The sequence below is a fragment of the Anolis sagrei genome, chromosome 11 (assembly GCF_037176765.1).
Source record: "Anolis sagrei isolate rAnoSag1 chromosome 11, rAnoSag1.mat, whole genome shotgun sequence".
NCBI classification, from domain to species: domain Eukaryota; kingdom Metazoa; phylum Chordata; class Lepidosauria; order Squamata; family Dactyloidae; genus Anolis; species Anolis sagrei.
In genome coordinates, this window is record NC_090031.1 from 70,149 (window position 1) to 87,456 (window position 17,308).

The 17,308-nt window shown below is 48.5% G+C and overlaps 1 protein-coding gene across 1 annotated transcript; it reads right to left on the minus strand.

Annotated features, from left to right (window-relative positions):
* Window positions 1–205: 205 nt before the first annotated feature.
* On the minus strand, window positions 206–16,932 carry OLFML2A (olfactomedin like 2A). Its single transcript, XM_060757621.2, has 8 exons — window positions 16,784–16,932; window positions 9,920–10,183; window positions 9,588–9,695; window positions 8,416–8,601; window positions 6,068–6,335; window positions 4,499–4,777; window positions 4,026–4,211; window positions 206–2,780 (listed from the first exon to the last, which is right to left on the minus strand). Exons 1-8 carry the CDS (start codon window positions 16,856–16,858, stop codon window positions 2,179–2,181), a joined length of 1,968 nt encoding a protein of 655 aa, XP_060613604.2. The 5' UTR covers window positions 16,859–16,932; the 3' UTR covers window positions 206–2,178.
* Window positions 16,933–17,308: the final 376 nt, after the last annotated feature.

The following is a 17,308-nucleotide window of genomic DNA, read 5'->3' on the forward strand; positions in this document are numbered from 1 at the left end:
AAGACAGAAAAGTTGGCAAGGGATCAAAGTTGAAGGTGTTTTGGGAAACACAACCATTGTGTCCTCAACCCCATCGGCAGCAGAAGAAGATATCATTTAAGGAACAACAACCCTTGTTTTGGCAGGGAAGGCATGAATACTCAAAGCAACAAATGGCTCTGGATAGAAGTTACACAGAAAAGAAAGGAGGTCAGGAACTGCCGTCTGACCCTTGGGGACTCCCCATATGGCTCCAATCCCATATTTATTTATCATGTCCAAAGCAAATTGAGAATACAGTTATAATGTATTTAAAAAACCACAAACAATGTTAAATACTTGGCATTACATTATACTACATTTCCTTTGACTAGAAGCTGGCCACTTGGAGCGCCTCTGGTGTCGCTGTGAGGTGTAGGGAGTAGACATCCTGTGATAATGCGGCATGTCTCATAAAGAGCCACATCCACTGTTTTAACGCAATGAGATGTGTTCCACACTGGGCATGCATGTTCACCAGCAGAGTAGCAAACCTTGTTTAACATTCACACAAATGACCAGCCACTGCCAGAAGGGACAGAGAGTTTCATCTATGCTGATGATCGTGTCATCACCACTCATGCAGGAAGCGTTGAAATTGTTGAACAGAAGCTCTCTGAAGCTTTAGGTGCTTTTACTGCCTATTACAGAGAAATCCAGCTGATTCCTAATCTGAAATGCAGACGTGTGCTTTCCATCTTAAGAACAGACAAGCATCTCGAGCTCTGAACATCACCTGGGAAGGAATCCCACTGGAGCATTGCAGCACACCCAAATCCTTGGGAGTGACTCTGGACCGTTCTCTGACTTACAAGAAGCACTGCTTGAATATCAAGCAAAAAGTGAGTGCTGAAATAATATCGTAAGAAAGTTGACTGGCACAACCTGGGGATCACAACCAGGCACAGTGAAGACATCTACCCTTGCTCCAATCCCATGGTGGGATTTTAAAAGTTTCCTCTCCTTTTGTACAGGGCTCTTCCATCCATTTCTATGGGATGGAATGGCTCTCCTAAGGCTTCATGACTTTAACAACATCAAATATGGTGGTATTTTTGGTTTCCCTCTTTCCCCCTATCCATAATGTCCTTTGTGAAATAGACATGTTGGAAATTGCAACCTTCTACAAGCCTCCTATACTAGTTACTTGTTATGTATATAATTCAGATTGCTTATGCTATTGTATACGCGTGTATTGGTATGCAGTTTTCCTTAACTCTGTGTTGTGGGAGGGGCTGCAGACCATGGGATCAGATCTGGGATTGTTCAGGACTCAGACTCCGTTTTAGAATGTACAGACTCCATTAGACTCTCAGACTGGAGAGATGCTTTAGACGTTGGACTGTTACAATCATAAGAAAGATGCCTTGTGTTATCTGCACAGAGAAACTACTTCTGAGCTTATCAGTAACTGGATTGATAAGCCAATAGATTGTGAGTCAGCACAACAATCTGGATATGGATATGAACATTGGGATCTGCATGGCATCATTTGCGACCCATCCCATAATCGGGATCAGGTGAATGCAAAGAGAGAAGTCTCATTCATCATCATCATCATCATCATCATCATTATCGAGTTGGACCAGGCTACGAACCAAACACATACTGTCATTTAGGGCCGGCCAAAATGCAACGATTGTGTGCAAGTGTTTAAGTTGCCCAGAACTCTTCCTCTGAGAAGGCAGTACCAGAAAGAAAGCCCTACCCAGAGTTCTGAGAAACTCAAAAAACTGTACAACTCTGTTCAATTTTGTTTGGTCCTAATAAAGATATGACTCAACTGGGAATTTTGGTTCGACTCACGGATCAGCACACCTTGCTTACATATATGTATATATATACACACACACTCTAGGAGGACACCTTTGAAGAAGAAGGTGAGAGGCTTAATAGGGGAAGGGGGAGCTAACATGAGAGACTTCCCTTCCTCCTGTTCTTCCCTTTCTCCAGCACCTTGGAAGCTCTTCAACACAGTGACCCACTCTATGGAAGCTTATTTGCCTAGAAAACAATGGCTAGCCTTGAGCCATGCCCAGCTCTACAGTCCATGCATTGGTTTTGGTTTGGTCCATTCATGGACCCCAGGCTCTTTCTTCATCTGAGATGTGAGGGAACAGCTGGGACACCCACACACGGACCACGCTGGAGGCCAGACTCTCACACCACAAAGCGCAGTCTGTAGGTGACCTGGTGGCCATTGTCCCAAGCATACAGGACCTTCTCCTTCGGGTTGTAATCTATCTGCGTGGTGAAGGCAAACTCATTGATGAAAGGGAGCTTGGGGTTGGCCTCGGTGTCCGTGTGCGTGTCATAGGCATAGATCACCTGGCCTTCCTTGGTGTTGTACTCGTCCACAGCGTAAAGGATCCCACAGACGAGGAAGCAGTTCCCGTAGGAGTTGCGCTTCAGGCCCGTTTTCCAGGTGGACTCCTTGCGAACCGAAAGGTCTCCCGGGTCCAGCTTGCTCACCACAATGACTTCCTGCTGGGTGTAGTCATAATCCGTTGCAGGGTAGATGACCCACAGGCCGCTCTCGTCCACGGCAAAATCGATGTCCGAGTGGCCTCGCCACTTCCATGGGGTGGTGTCTGTGTACACCACATCGTGCAGCATGGACCAGGCCGCCACAAAGCGCTGCCGCAGGTCGTACTTTATGATGTTCTTGGTGAAGGCCCGGTTGTAGTAGAAGGCACCCTGGAACACAACGTGACCCGTCCCAATCCAGTTGTAGGGCAGCTTGTACAGGTTGCTCCAACGCCCTGAGACAAAAGATAGGAGATGAACCACGCTTGAACCACGTATGGCCCCAGGACTATTTCTGAGGTCCACTGAGGCCCCTTCCAAGTAGCTATATAAAACCCACATTGAACTGGATTATATGGCAGTGTGGACTCGGATAACCTCAACATCTCCCACGTCATTTGTAGGAACATCTGATGCACTTGATTTCAATAAAACCTTCCAGAAAGCGCATCTTGTTTTAGTAATGGGGAGGTGCACCTTGTTTTAGAAGTAGCTTTACTAGAAGTGTTATTACTGGATGTTTCACTGAGAGGAGTGAGATCTGGAAGGTGGAAGAAAGTGGGCCCTACACTTTCTGGTTGCCCACTGCTACAAACATATGTAGCAGTGGGTCACGGTGGCGAAATGGGTTCAACCCTTGTGCTGCTGAACTGTTGACCTGAAGGTTGGAAGTTCGAATCCGTGGTCAGGGTGAGCTCCTGCTGTTAGACCCAGCTCCTGCCATCCTAGCAGTTCAAAAACATGCAAATGTGAGCAATCAATAGGCATCGCCTTGGCAGGAATGCAAACAGGCGCTCCAAGCAGCTATGCCAGCCACACGACCAGGAGGTGTCTATGGACAATGCAGGCTCCTTGGCTTGGAAATGGAGATAAACACCTCCCCTAGAGCTGGAATTGGGCACTGCCTCCAGCAGATGGAAATGAAAGGGGAAGCCTTTGCTTTTGTGAATTTCTGTCTCATTGCATCAAGACATTGAATGTTTGCCTGTGTTCGTGTTTGTGTATATACTGTAATCCGCTCTGAGTCCTCTCCTCAGGGACAGAGGGCGGAATATAAATTCATTATTATTATTATTATTATTATTATTATTACTATTACTATTTATGGGCCTGTTTTTGAACTAGCTGCTACTACTTATACAGCTAGTTCAATACATTTTGAGAAGTATTGATAGGTCCATGATGCAGCCTGGGAACTGAGTGGATCAGGGTCCTGGGTTCATTTTTGGCAGTGGCCCTCAACCTTTGGGTCTCTCCCCAGGTGTTTGGGCCTACAACTCCCAGAAATCCCAGCCAGTTTACCAGCTGTTAGGATTTCTGGGAGTTGAAGGCCAAAAATCTGGGGACGCACCGATTGAGAACCACTGATTTACAGCATCGTTCTGCTGGTCACTATGATGTTTACAACTACCAAGCAGAAGCCCAACCCACCATCTGAGAAGCTTCTCCTCCTGCTGCTACTTGCCCCGCCCCCTCCTCACCTTGCTTGAAGTTCTCCAGATTGCGGAACTCCACCAGGCTGTTCCCGTAGTAGTAGTTGGTGACGTAGATACGGTCGTCCTTGGCGGCAGGGTCCTTCATCCAGGCCCCCTCGTTGCGCCCGTAGCTGTGCTGCTTGACGGGTTCCTCCACCGCCTCCAGAGTCCCTTCACACTCTGCCTCTCGTACTACAAAGCCAGAGGCAGAACAGTTGGGGGCTTGCGATGGGCAGTAAAACCCCTCACTGTGCCCACCTCTAGCTTGGAAACACTCATGTCAGTGCTAGAATATGCATGTCAGAGTGTGTGCAGTGGTTAGAGATTGTGATTCAAGGAGTATTTACGTGGGCTGCTACATATGACCCAAAATAATGTTCTCTCTAGGCAATTTGTAGCTCCCTCCAATGCAATGCTGTGGACATCGTTTTAGGGTTTCCACTCCTACAATGCTACAGCCGTCACGGCTTTGTACTTACCACGGTTGGGGGTCGCGGGCCCCTCAGTAATGGGGCTACGCTCCCCAATGGGCAGGCCAATGCCCGGGAGACCGCGGCTGCTGGTCTTGGGTGAGGATGTGGTGCTGGGCACTTGGGTGGTTGTAGTGGTGGCAGCGGTGGTAGTGGTTGTACTGGGGTGGGAAGCTGTTGTGGTGCTTTCCCCTGCCCTTGGCTGGACCACTTGGGCTGAGTGAGTGGACTCAGAGCCTTTGCTCTCCTCTTGCTGTTCCTCATGGGTGGCTCCCTTCATGGAAGACTCTGCAGAGAACAACCACAGGACCGGCCCCATCAATACGCAAAGTTGAGGTGGAGGTGTTTCTCCAGAATTGGAGTGTTGCAAGTGGGCAGCAAATGGTTAGTTGTGTCATTTAATATTTTCAACACTACAGTTGTATTGGCAATGTTATATGCACCTGAAACGTGGACAATATCAAAGTTAAGTGGAGGAAAAACTGGCAGTGACTCAGAGAGCAATGGAAAGAAAGAAGGATCCGTGGACAATAAGAGATAAAGTCAGCAATAAAGAGCTGCGTACTAGCTTAGAAAATAGCTTAGAAAGAAGATGGATGGGTGGACGGACGGACAGACAGACAGATAGATGATTGATAGATAGATAGATAGATACTACAGCACTGGAGATTGCAGGATAGCAACCACATGGACAAAGGCCAAAGAAAAGATGGATGGATACCATCAAGGAAGACATGCGTGATGGCAACCTGAGACCTGAGGATGCCCAACACAAAGCCCTGTGGAAACAACAGTCACAATGCTAACCCCTCCATTGGAAAAAATAGCTTAGAAAGAAGAAGATGGATGGATGGATGGATGGATAGTACAGCACTCCATTTGGAGATTGCAGGATGGCAACCATATGAACAAAGTCCAAAGACAAGATGGATGGACCCCATCAAGGAAGACATGCGTAATGCCAACCTGAGACCTGAGGAGGCCAAAAACAAAGCCCTGGGCAAACGACAGACACTATGCTAATCTCACTATTGGGAAAATAGCTTAGAGAGAAGAAAAATGGATGGGTGGATATAGATAGATACTACAACACTCCATTTGGAGATTGCAGGATGGCAACCACATGGACAAAGTCCAAAGGCAAGATGGATGGACACCATCAAGGAAGACATGCGTGATGCCAACTTCAGACCTGAGGATGCCCACCTCAAAGCCCTCTGGAAACAACAGTCACAATGCTCACCCCTCCATTGGGAAAATAGCTTAGAAAGAAGATGGATGGATTGACACTACAGCACTCCATTTGGAGATTGCAGGAGAGCAACCATATGGATAAAGTCCAAGGAAAAGATGGATGGACACCATCAAGGGAGACATGTGTGGTGCCAGCTTGAGACCTAGGAATGCTCAATGCAAAGACCTGTGGAAATGACAGTCACAATGCCCACCCACTATCCTGTGCTTTCTCCAGCTTCTCTCTGCCACAGCAACTAACTACAACCTTAACTCAGAACTTTTTTTTGAAATTCCATGCCACAGATGCCTTGATGGTCACATACCCAGCTTTGTGCTACTCACCCCGGCTGCTCACAAGCTCCTCTGCTTCTTCCCGATGACCAGCCTTGTAGTAAGTGATTCCCCGGCTGAGCGCTTGCTGATGTCCCGGGGACCTGGGCTTGGTGGTCGGCTGTGCCACAGCTGTGCGGCTTTTCCCGCTCTCCTTCCTTGGTCTCTCAGCTTTGGGATGCTTCTCCTTGGAGGCCCTCACCGTTGATTTGTCCCCCAGGCTCTTCCGAGAGCCGGAATATTTCCCAGTCCCATCCTTGCCTTTGGCCCCAGATGTGTCCTAAGAGACAAACAGGTGAATTTGGGCAACCAAGGGACAAGAGTTGTGGGCAGATGTGGGCAAGACTGTGGAATGGCCTCCAGAAGAGATTCAAGAGCTAAATCGGCAACTGAGGGCCTACCTCTTCCGAAAGTCCATTTTAACTTGTGGGTTTTCACCTGCATTTTATTGGTGTGGTCTTCTGTGTATGTTATTATATGTATTTTAATAGTGTTGTGTTTTATCTGTTGCAATCCTGTTGTACCTTGCCTTGAGCTGCAAGGAGAGGCAAGTAATTAACAACAACAACAACAACAACAACGATATGCACATAATAAAAGTGAAAATGTGTGTGTGTGGTTGGGGTGTTCACTTACACAGACAGGTTCCCACTTCCACAAACAGCTATAGCACTGGGATTGTGGCGCAGCTGGCTGAGTGTCAGCTGCATTAAGATCACTCTGACCAAAAGGTCATGAGTTTGAAGCCAGCCCATGTTGGAGTGGGTTTCCAACCAATTGTGTGCAGCCTGTTGTCGACCTTTGCAACGCAAAAGACAGTTGCATCTGTCAAGTAGGAAAATTAGGTACCAACTTGTGTGGGGAGGCTAAATTAACTAATTTATGAGGCCATAAAAAAAAAAGGACTCCAGCAAGCACTCCAACAAAAAGCCTGCGGGGAATGCGGAAGTGCTTCATCAGTGTCGCAGATGGACGATGAAACTGTTAAATAGTCTCTGGGTATGTCTGTATATATTTGTATGTCAAAAATTGGCATTGAATGTTTGCCATATATGTGTACACTGTAATCCGCCCTGAGTCCTCTGCGGGGTGAGGAGAGGGGCGGAATATCAATACTGTAAATAAATAAATAGCTCCCACTCCTCAGGAGACACCAATGGCCTGCCTGCCAATGACATTCCAGGTTATAGTGAGTGCTGTGAACATGTCCAACAGCCCTGCCAATGTCCTCCACAAACACCATACTACCCACAACCCAAGTGAAGGCTTTCATATGGGGACGATTTCATCCTAGATTGCATGTGTTGCCTCCACCACAGACATTCCAGTGTTTCTCACTTTCTCCATTGGTTTGGAATTTGCATGGCCCTACCCACTTCCTCTCCCTTCTCCCTTTTCTATTTTTATCTATGGCACATAGCAAACTGAGGAATTGGTCAGCAACTGAACATACTAGAGAGGTTTGGGGAGAATCCAACATGTTTATTATTGTTTTGCTGTTTTATGCTGTTTTAAATGGTAATTTGTTATTATTCTGCTTTCAATTGTATGTTGCCTGGGCTTGGCCCCGTGTAAGCCTCCCTGAGTCCCCTTGGGGAGATGGAGGCGGGGTAGAAAAATAAAGTTCTTCTTCTTCTTATAGGAGTTGTAGGTCCTGGGATGTATAGTTCGCCTGCAATCTAAGAGCTGCACTCTGAACTCCACCAACAATGGACCTATAACTATCTTGGCATAGAAACCCATAACTAACAAAACATACTGGAGGTCTTTGGAAGGATTTAGAGGAGTTGAAGTCCATCTCCATCCAGAGCGCACTATGAACCCAAACAATGATGGATCTGGACCAAAAATTGGCATGCATACCCGAATGCTGGTGAGTTTTGAGGGGAATTAGCCTGGATATTTTGGAGTTGTAGGTAATGGGATTTGTAGTTCACCAGCAATCAAGGAGCACGCTGAACTCCACCAAAGAGGGAATTGGACCGAACGACTTTCAAAAAGAAAAAAAAAAGTCCTAAGCCATCATGGCTGGGAGTCCTGAATTCTTGGCACTTGTGTCAGAGAACAACTGGCCAAAAATGGCAATGAGGAGGAGGAGGAAAAGGAGCTGCAGCTGTTGGCCCAGCTGTTCCAAAGCAATTGTGGAATGTTTGGTGTGTGGCACCGGCTGCTCAGTGGCAACAGTGGCTTTCGCCCTTCTGTCCAAGTCCGAATTAAAGTGACCGGGAACTGAGATATTAGGAATGCTGGGTAAGATGACCAGTTGAGGAGAGAATTGTCTCAGGCGTGACACAACGCATAAAGCTTCTATTCCTAGCAGATGGCAGGGATCAGGCAGAAGGTACAGGGACCAGACGAACCTGGACTTTGTGCTCCGGGGCCGGAGCAGCATCCTTCTGCAGCAGCTGGTAACCCAGGCTGGAGAGTTCTTTCTTGATGCCCATCATGATGTCCGAATAGTTCTCGTAGCGCTTCATCTGGTTGCTCAGGTGCAAGACGCTCTCCTTCATGAAGTCGTTCTCGCGGCTGAGGTTGGTTTTGATGCTCTGCGGTGTGGAAGGGGGGGGATGGGGAAACGTGAGGCCCCGCTCTGCCCTCCCGGCTGCACCCCAGCACAACAGCTGCTCTTCCCGAAACTTGGAAAGGCCACTAAAGGTCTCAAAATCTTTGAGAGTCCCAGAAACATCTTCTAAACATTACTAAGGAAATATGGGAGCTGCAGTCCCTCAAAAAGGAAACACTGCAAGTCTGATTATTCCTGTCTAAAGAACAAGTCCCTTAAGAATCCTTTCCAACTTTATGATCCTAAGAGAATTATCAGTCTGACTATCTATCCATCCACTCACTTATCGATCTATCTACTTAATCTATCATCTATTCATCTATCCATTCATTCATTCATCCATGCATCTATCTACCTACCCGCCTACCGAATCTATCATCTATCCATTCCTTCATCCATCCATCCATCCATCCATCCATCCATCCATCTACCTACCCGCCTACCGAATCTATCATCTATCCATTCCTTCATCCATCCATCCATCCATCCATCCATCTACCTACACGCCTACCGAATCTATCATCTATCTATTCATCTATCCACCCACCCACCGACCCATCCACCTACCTACCTACCTACCTACCTAAGCTATCATCTATCTATTCATCTATCCACTCACCCACCCATCCATCCATCTACATACCTAATCTATCATCTATCTATTCATCTATCTCTCCACCCATCCACCTATCCATTTCCATCTCATGCTGCCTTTCCCCTTCTCCTCTGAGAAAAAGGAAATCCTTGACTTAGCTCTTGGCCAGAGTTTGGAAATGTTGGCAATGGAGGTTTGGATTACAACTCCCAGAACGTTCCCAATTCCTGACTGAGCTAACAAACATCTCCTCTAACTGACTGGATTCCTCCCCATCTCATTCTCATTCTCATTTTCATATTCATATATGTATATGTATATGTATGTAGATACACACATACACGCACACATGCTTCACCCTTTCTCGGGCTTACCTCCTCAAGCGTGTTCATCTGTGCCACCACCTTGTTGATGTATGAATGGACCTTCATCATGTCCATACTGTAGAGCGTTCCCTCCAGTAGGTCGACCATGGACTGCAGCTTCAGGGGCAACACAAGAACAACAACAACCCATGAGCCAACCTACAGAGACTTGAGGTGTATTGTCCCACCTGCCCTCATATGCTGTTTCTTCTCCTTTCAATAACCTATCCATCCACCCATCTGTTGATCTGTCTGGTTGTTCCACCAGGTGTTCTGGGAGACTCCTGACCATACCCACATCTATGGCACCTGTCTCCGCCAGGAGAAAAGGCTGTGCCTACCTTGAGGAGCTCGGGGGCCTGCTTCTTCAGCTTCTCCATCTTCCACTCGTTCTCGCAGGGGTTGAGGGAGGCTGGCGGGGCCGTGCAGGAGCAGCGGCAGTCGCCCCCGGAGCTGACCGTCTCCACGGTGTAGAAGTCCTCCACCCGGACGCTGCCCTCCTTCAGGCGGCTGCAGGCGTCTTTGCTGAGCGGGCGCAGGATGCACTTGCAGCGGCAGTCGGAGCCTTCGGAGGTCATGCGCACCTGGTCGGTGTCGCCAAAGACCTGCAAAGGAAGAAGACATTGGAGATCTGAAAGGGATCTAGGAGTCTTCGTAGAGCCACAAGAGGAAAGTGAGACAGCACTGTGATGCCGCAGTTGAAAAAGCCAAGGCGCTAGATCGTCGGCTCCATCAGTAGGAGTACAAGGAGTCCTCGAGTTACAAACATCTGACTTACAAATGACTCTGGGTTACGAATGGGAGCTGAGACAACAGGAAGTGAGAGGGATGTTATATTGTATATTATTTTATTATAATATACAATATAACAAGTAGTTTCCTGCCACACGTTGCTGTGGCCCAGTCTCTGTATGTGTGTTTGTGTATATACATGTGGTTTTGCATGTGATTTTTGTTTATATAGATTACTAGTCATCCCCTGCCACACGTTGCTGTGGCCCAGTGTGCGTATATGTGTTTTGTGTGTGTTTATATTTATGTATAGGTGTGTTTGCTTATATACATGTGGTTTTGCATGTGGCTTTTATTTATATAGATTACTAGTCATCCCCTTCCACTTGTTGCTGTGGCCCAGCCTGTGTATATGTGTTTTGTGTGTGTATTTCCAAGACTCCTCATAACTTCCATCCCTAAAGCCGTAGTTTCCTGAGTTTGGGCATGAACCCAGCCTTGTGGCGGGAGGCTTCCATGTCCTTGTTTAACACTGCTGGATGGTACCAAACACAATGTATAATTCAGTTTCTCATGCAACGCATTTGGGGCGTTGTGTGTCCCAATCAGGTGCGAGCCTTTCAGGTTTGTCTCCAAGCAGTGCCAATGGAGGGGGAGCGGAGAGGTGGCTTTCTTTTGGGTCTTCAAAGCAACCCGAGATAGAGATGCGCCTCTAAATCCATCAGCCAGTGTCAGCCTGGAAGTTTGCTCACCTGAACAAACAGGAAACCAAGGCACCAGATCAAAGGCTCGGGAGAGGAAAGGGGAGCAGAAACGGATGCGAATCCTGATCCGACCTGGCCGCTCTCCAATCCCAGGACAGTGCTGTCACCCAGTATCTCCATCTCCCAATAATGGGGTACTCAAAAGGACTGGGGTGGCACAGGGCGCAAACTTTGCCTGGCAGAAAAGGGGCCTTGTGGCCACACAGGTCTCGCCCCTGCTCCCAAATACAGACGAGACGAAGCAAAACTCAACAACGGAGTGTTTTGGAAACGGCTTCCTTAAACAGGAACCATATGGGCCAGGCTATGCAAGGGAAGCCCTCGCCAAGCCAAGAGATTGAGCGGTAGCATTTGGCACAGCGGACCAGGTGGCAGGATGCTCCCCGCACATTGGCATCCCTTGTGGAGACGAGGGGCAGACAGACACTGCTACGTCTCCAGATTAGGAAAACTTTCGACTTCAATCTGAATTCCGAATCCTGCCTTTTGAGTCCTGGAAAGAAATTTTTCCCAGAGTTTGGGAAAGGCTTCCACAACAACAGAAACCAAACAGACCCTCTAAGTCCAGGACTTTCAAGTAAATGGTTGACCTTTGCTTTCCAGGAGGCCCTGAAAAGACAAATCTGTGGGAAGTCAGGCCGTCAGAAGTTAGTTTTCTTTGCCTGGAAGTGGCCTAAGCAAACCACGAAATGCTGGCGAGGAATCCGCTGTGCAAACTCTGGGCGGAGGAAACACTGGGAAAGTTGGTCTAGCTCTGCTGGGCCTTTCAGTCGAGTGTAAATTGTGATTTTTGCCTGTTTCCGGGAGCAAATCTGCCTCATCCATACAGAGTCAATGGCTCAAGAGGTACCGGTTTCAGTTTTCCCAGGGATGCAGTTCTGGGGAGGCAGAAGGAGAGCAATGCCGTCGAATACAAATTCTCCTCCTCCCGACCAAACAGTCCTTTTCTTCTTCGTGGTCTCTGTGAAATCCCCGTTTCTTCCAATGTGGCTCGAGGCCAGCGGCAATTGGTCGGCTTGTGCCTGTCATCAGCTCCAATACCTAGCGGTTCAGGGCAGGACAAGCAGAATAGGCGGCCGGCTTCCGCTTTTGTGTGTCCTTTGTGGGATGAATGCTCCGGAGACCTTTCCTTGCCGATGGTGGCCCTGCCAAAAGGGCCCCGCGACACTCTTTGGGCACAGAGGCCAAAGGGGAAGGCTCGGGGAAAGTTTGGGAAACAAACAACCGGAGTCAGGCTCATTAGGTAAAAGAAGGAAAAGATCTCTTGCTTTGGCTTGAAGCATGCCAGGCACATCTCCTGGGGTGGCCGGCACCATGAAAGTGAAAGGATTTCACATCCAAGGATGGCTTGTACACAGTCCATATGGAGTTTAGACCACAAGACGAGCATGAGCCAACAGCGTGATGCAGTAGCTAAAAAGGCCAATGTAGTTATGGGCTGCATCAAGAGAAGGGTAATGTCCCAATGGAGGGAAGCCCTGCACTGGAGACACAATCAAAGCACTCCTGATAGATGGTCATCCAGCCTATGCCACTGCCAACAGTGTGATGCGGCTGCTTAAAAGGCCAATGCAGTTATGGGCTGCATCAAGAGAGGGGTAATGCCCCCATGGAGGGAAGCTCTGCACTGGAGACACAATCAAAGCACTCCTGACAGATGGCCATTCAACCTCTGCAGCTGCCAACAGCGTGATGCGGTAGCTAAAAAGGCCAACGTAGTTATGGGCTGCATCAAGAGAAAGATAGTGTCCCAATGGAGGGAAGCCCTGCACTAGAGATACAAGCAAAGCACTCCTGACTGATGGCCATCTGGCCTCTGCTGCCGCCAACAGTGTGATGCGGCAGCTTAAAAGGCCAATGGAGTTATAGGCTCCATCCAGAGAAGGGTAATGTCTTGATGGAGGGAAGCCCTGCGCTGGGGATACAAGCAAAGCACTCCTGACAGATGGCCATCTGTCCCCTGTTTCAAAACCTCCAGAAGACCCCACTGCAATGTCACATCTGTATTGGTTTTCGGCACCCCTTGCTGACTGATTTGCACTGGTTCTGTCTTAGGGTTGGGACTGCAGCCCTTAGCCAGCACAGTGACGGATGCTGGGAGTTGTAGTCCATGAACATCTAGTCTAGAGCTGGGCAAACGTAGGCCCTCCAGGGGTTTTGGACTTCCACAATTCCTAACAGCCCACTTTGGGAGCCATGTTGAGATATTTGAAAGGAGTCCACATCGAGGAGGGGAAAGGCTTGTTTGCTGCTGCCAAAGACACAATGGATTCAAACGGCAGGAAAAGAGATTCCACCTAAACATTCGGAAGGACTTCCTGACTGTAAGGGCTGTTGGGCAGTGCCTTGAAAAATAGTGGAGTCTGAATAGCCATCTGTCAGGAGGGATTCGAATGCGTGCTCCAGCACAGCAGAAAAAGTTTGGATCGGATGGCCCTTGGGGTCTCTTCCAACTGGAGGAGGACTTATTGGAAGCATGTCTACACATGAACACACCCGCCTTTGCTTTCACCCATGAAACGGCGCCCGAAAGCACAGAGGAGGGGTGAGTGGACGGGGGTGCGCTTCCTCGCACTCGGGCCCTGCGTGGGCGGATGGCACGCCTTCCTCGGCCGGGCAAGGAAGGGAAACCAAGGATTAATGTGTCCCCAGAAAGCCATGGGGTGAGTCAGCCTCATCCGATTGAGAAACGCTTAGGAAGGACTGGGGCCAGCTCTGCACTGGGCTGGACAGTACAGGCATCCGTTCCCATCATCCCCGGCCCCACGAAGGGCCTCACGGCCTTGCCATCCTCTGCCCGGTGGCACTGGCGAGGAGGGCTTCATTAAAGCAGATTTTCCGACTGCGTGAATGCTTTGTCCGGCGCCTCACTTGGGAACAAAACGAAGGAAAACATTGAGGCACCCACTGTTGTCTAACCTCCGAATAAACAAATATGAGCGACGCGGGTCTCGTTTGTCACCAGCTGCACATCCCATCAGTTCCCAATCATGCTTTCCTCGCATTTGGGTCCAGCTGCTTGTAAATCTAGCATCCTGGCTTGTATCTGCATGTAAATATATCGCCCTGGTTCAGATCTGCAAGTAAATATATCGCCCCGGTTTGGATCTGCATGTAAATAAATCATCCTGGTTTGGATCTGCATGTAAACTTCGCCCTGGTTCAGATTTGCATGTAAATATATTGCCCTGGTTCAGATCTGCATGTAAATATATTGCCCTGGTTCAGATCTGCATGTAAATATATTGCCCTGATTCGGATCTGCAAGTAAATATATCACCCTGGTTTGTAAGTATATTGTTCTGGTTCAGGTCTGCATGTAAATATATCGCCCTGGTTTGGATTTGCATGTAAATATATCGCCCTGGTTTAGATCTGCAAGTAAATATATTGCCCTGGTTTGGATCTGCATGTAAATAAATCATCCTGGTTTGGATCTGCATGTAAACTTCGCCCTGGTTCAGATTTGCATGTAAATATGTAAATATATTGCCCTGGTTCAGATCTGCAAGTAAATATATTGCCCTGGTTCGGGTCTGCATGTAAATATATTGCCCTGGTATGGATCTGCATGTAAATTTATCGCCCTGGTTTGGATCTATGTGTAAATAGATCACCCTGTGGGAGGCTTCTCTCATGTCCCTGCATGAGAAGCTGGAGCTAATAGATGGGAATTTGCTGTCTGCAGGGACGTTGCCCACGGGATGCCCAGATGTGTTACCATCCTGTGGGAGGCTTTTCTCATGTCCCTGCACAGGAAGCTGGAGCTGACAAGCGGGAATTGGCCGTCTGCAGGGATGTTGCCCACGAGACGTCCGGATGTGTTACCATCATAGAATCCTAGACTCCTAGAGTGGGAAGAGACCTGCTGGGCCATCCTCCAGTCCAACCCCATTCTGCCAAGAAGCAGGAATACTGCATTCAAAGCACCCCCGACAGATGGCCATCCAGCCTCTGTTTAAAAGCTCTCAAAGAAGGAGCCTCCACTACACTCCCTTCGGGGCAGAGAGTTCCACTGCTGAATGGCTCTCAGTCAGGAAGTTCTTCCTCATGTTCAGGTGGAATCTCCTCTCTTGTAGTTTGAAGCCATGGCTCCATTGCATCCTAGTCTCCAAGGAAGCAGAAAACAGGCTCCCTCCTCCTCCCTGTGGCTTCCTCTCACATATTTATACATGGCCCTCATCATGTCTCCTCTCAACCTTCTCTTCTTCAGGTTAAACATGCCCAGCTCCTTAAGCCGCTCCTCATAGGACATGTTCTCCAGACCCTTGATCATTTGAGTCGCCCTCCTCTAGACAATATCTCTCCTCAATTGTGGTGCCCAGAATTGGACACAATATTCCAGGTGTGGTCTAATCATGTGGGAGGCTTCTTTCATGTCACTGGAAGGGAAGGGAGCGGACAAACGGGAATTGGCTATCTGCAGGGACATTGCCCAGGGCTCACCCAGATGTGTTACCATCCTGTGGGAGGCTTCTCTCACGTCTGACTGGATTTGGCCGTCTGCATGAACGTTTCCCAGGGTACATCCAGGTGTGTTAGCATCCTGTGGGAGTCTTCTCTTGTGTTCCCATATGGGAAGCTGACAGATCAGAGCTCATCTTGCTCCCTGGGTTTGAACTGCCTGGAACTAACTAACTGTTCCTCATGGAGGACTACAAACTTGAGCAGTGTGGGGTTGATTCCAAATATCACCCTGGTGATAGGTGGAGAAAATGAAGGGAAGGAGGAGGAAAAAGAAGATGAAAAGAAAAGGAGAAGGAAATGAACAGGAGGAAGAGAGGAGGAGGAGGAGGTAACAAGGAGAAAAGTATGGAGAAGGGGGAAGGTGGGGAGAAGGAGGAAGAGGAAGTAAGAGAAGGCGGGAAGAGAATGAGTGGGAAGGAAAAGGAGAGGAGAAGGATACAGAATAGGAGGAGGAGGAAAATGGTGAAAAGGAGGAAGAAGAGGAAGAATGAGAGGGAAAGGGAAAGGAGACAGAGAAGGAGAAGATGAGAAGGAGGGGTAAACAGATAAGGAGGGGAGAGGAGGAGGAGGAAAAGGAGACCGAGAAAAAGAAGGGAAAGAGGAGAAGGAGGAGGGAAGAAAAAGAGGAGGAGGAGGAAGAGAAGGGGAAGTTAAGAACGAGGGGAAGAAGATGGTATGGAAGAGGAGGAAGAAAAGGAGAAGATGAAAAGAAGATAGAGGAGGAGGAGGAAGAAGAAAAATAAGAGGAGGAAGAAGATAGGAAAAGAAGAAGAGGAAAAGGAGGAAAAAGAAGAAAAAGAGGAGGAGGAAGAAGGAAAAGAAGAGAAGGAAGAAGAGAGGAAAAGAGGAAGAAAAAGAGGAAGAAGGAAAAGAAGAGGAGGAAGAAGAGAGGAAAAGAAGAAGAGGAAGAGGAGGAAAAGAGGAAGAAAAAGAGGAGGAAGAAGGAAAAGAAGAGGAAGAAGAAGAGAGGAAAAGAAGAGGGAAAAGAGGAGGAAGAAGGAAAAGACGAGGAAGAAGAGAGGAAAAGAAGAAGGGGAAAAGGAGGAGAAAGAGGAAGAAAAAGAGGGGGGAAGAGGAGAAGAAGAAAAAGAAGGGGAGGAAGAAGAAGAGGAAAAAGAGGAAGAGAAGGAGGGAAAAAAGATCATACAGAATAGAAGAACGAGGAATAGGAAGGTGAGGAGAAAGAAGGGAAGGATAGGGATTCTGGGGCTTGTTGTCCCCCAGTTGCATCCCCTCTCCTACCTTGTGGGCACCTTGTGCCGGACCCCGAAGGAAGAAGAGCAGCCAGGAGGCGAGGAGAACGCCAAGCAGAGCCATGAAGCCGGCGGCAGTAGGACCCCGAAGCTCGTCCGCTCGCCTTGGGCTCCTGTCTCGCTCTGCCCAAGCGCCGCTGGATGCCACTCACCCGGGCAGAGGGGGCGGGGCCACCAGGAGGGGGCGGGGCCAACCTGCAGCCATTGTTTTATGTTCTCTGGAGGGTATCTGCACCAGACTTGGGCAAACTTTGGCCCTCCAGGGGTCTTGGACTCCAACTCCCATCATTCCTAACAGCCTACCGGCTGTTAGGAATGATGGGAGTTGGAGTCCAAAACCCCTGGAGGGCCAAAGTTTGCCCAGGCTAGTTTTTTCTATCTGTATACTGCCATCTTGTGGTTGCATCCGAGCCCTGCATACAGGCACAAATGGTCATTTCTATTTACACACTGCCCCCTTGTGGTTGCATCTGAGCTCTGCATATAGAAATAAACAGACCAGAAGCTATTGAGT

Coding starts and splice junctions, on each gene's coding strand:
- OLFML2A (XM_060757621.2), bottom strand. CDS start 16,858: ATGGCTCTGCTTGGCGTTCTCCTCGCCTCCTGGCTGCTCTTCTTCCTT. Junction 4,212..4,498: donor GCCCGCGACCCCCAACCGTG/GTAAGTACAAAG, acceptor CTGGCTTTGTAG/TACGAGAGGCAGAGTGTGAA. Junction 2,781..4,025: donor TCTGGAGAACTTCAAGCAAG/GTGAGGAGGGGG, acceptor CTTTTGTCTCAG/GGCGTTGGAGCAACCTGTAC.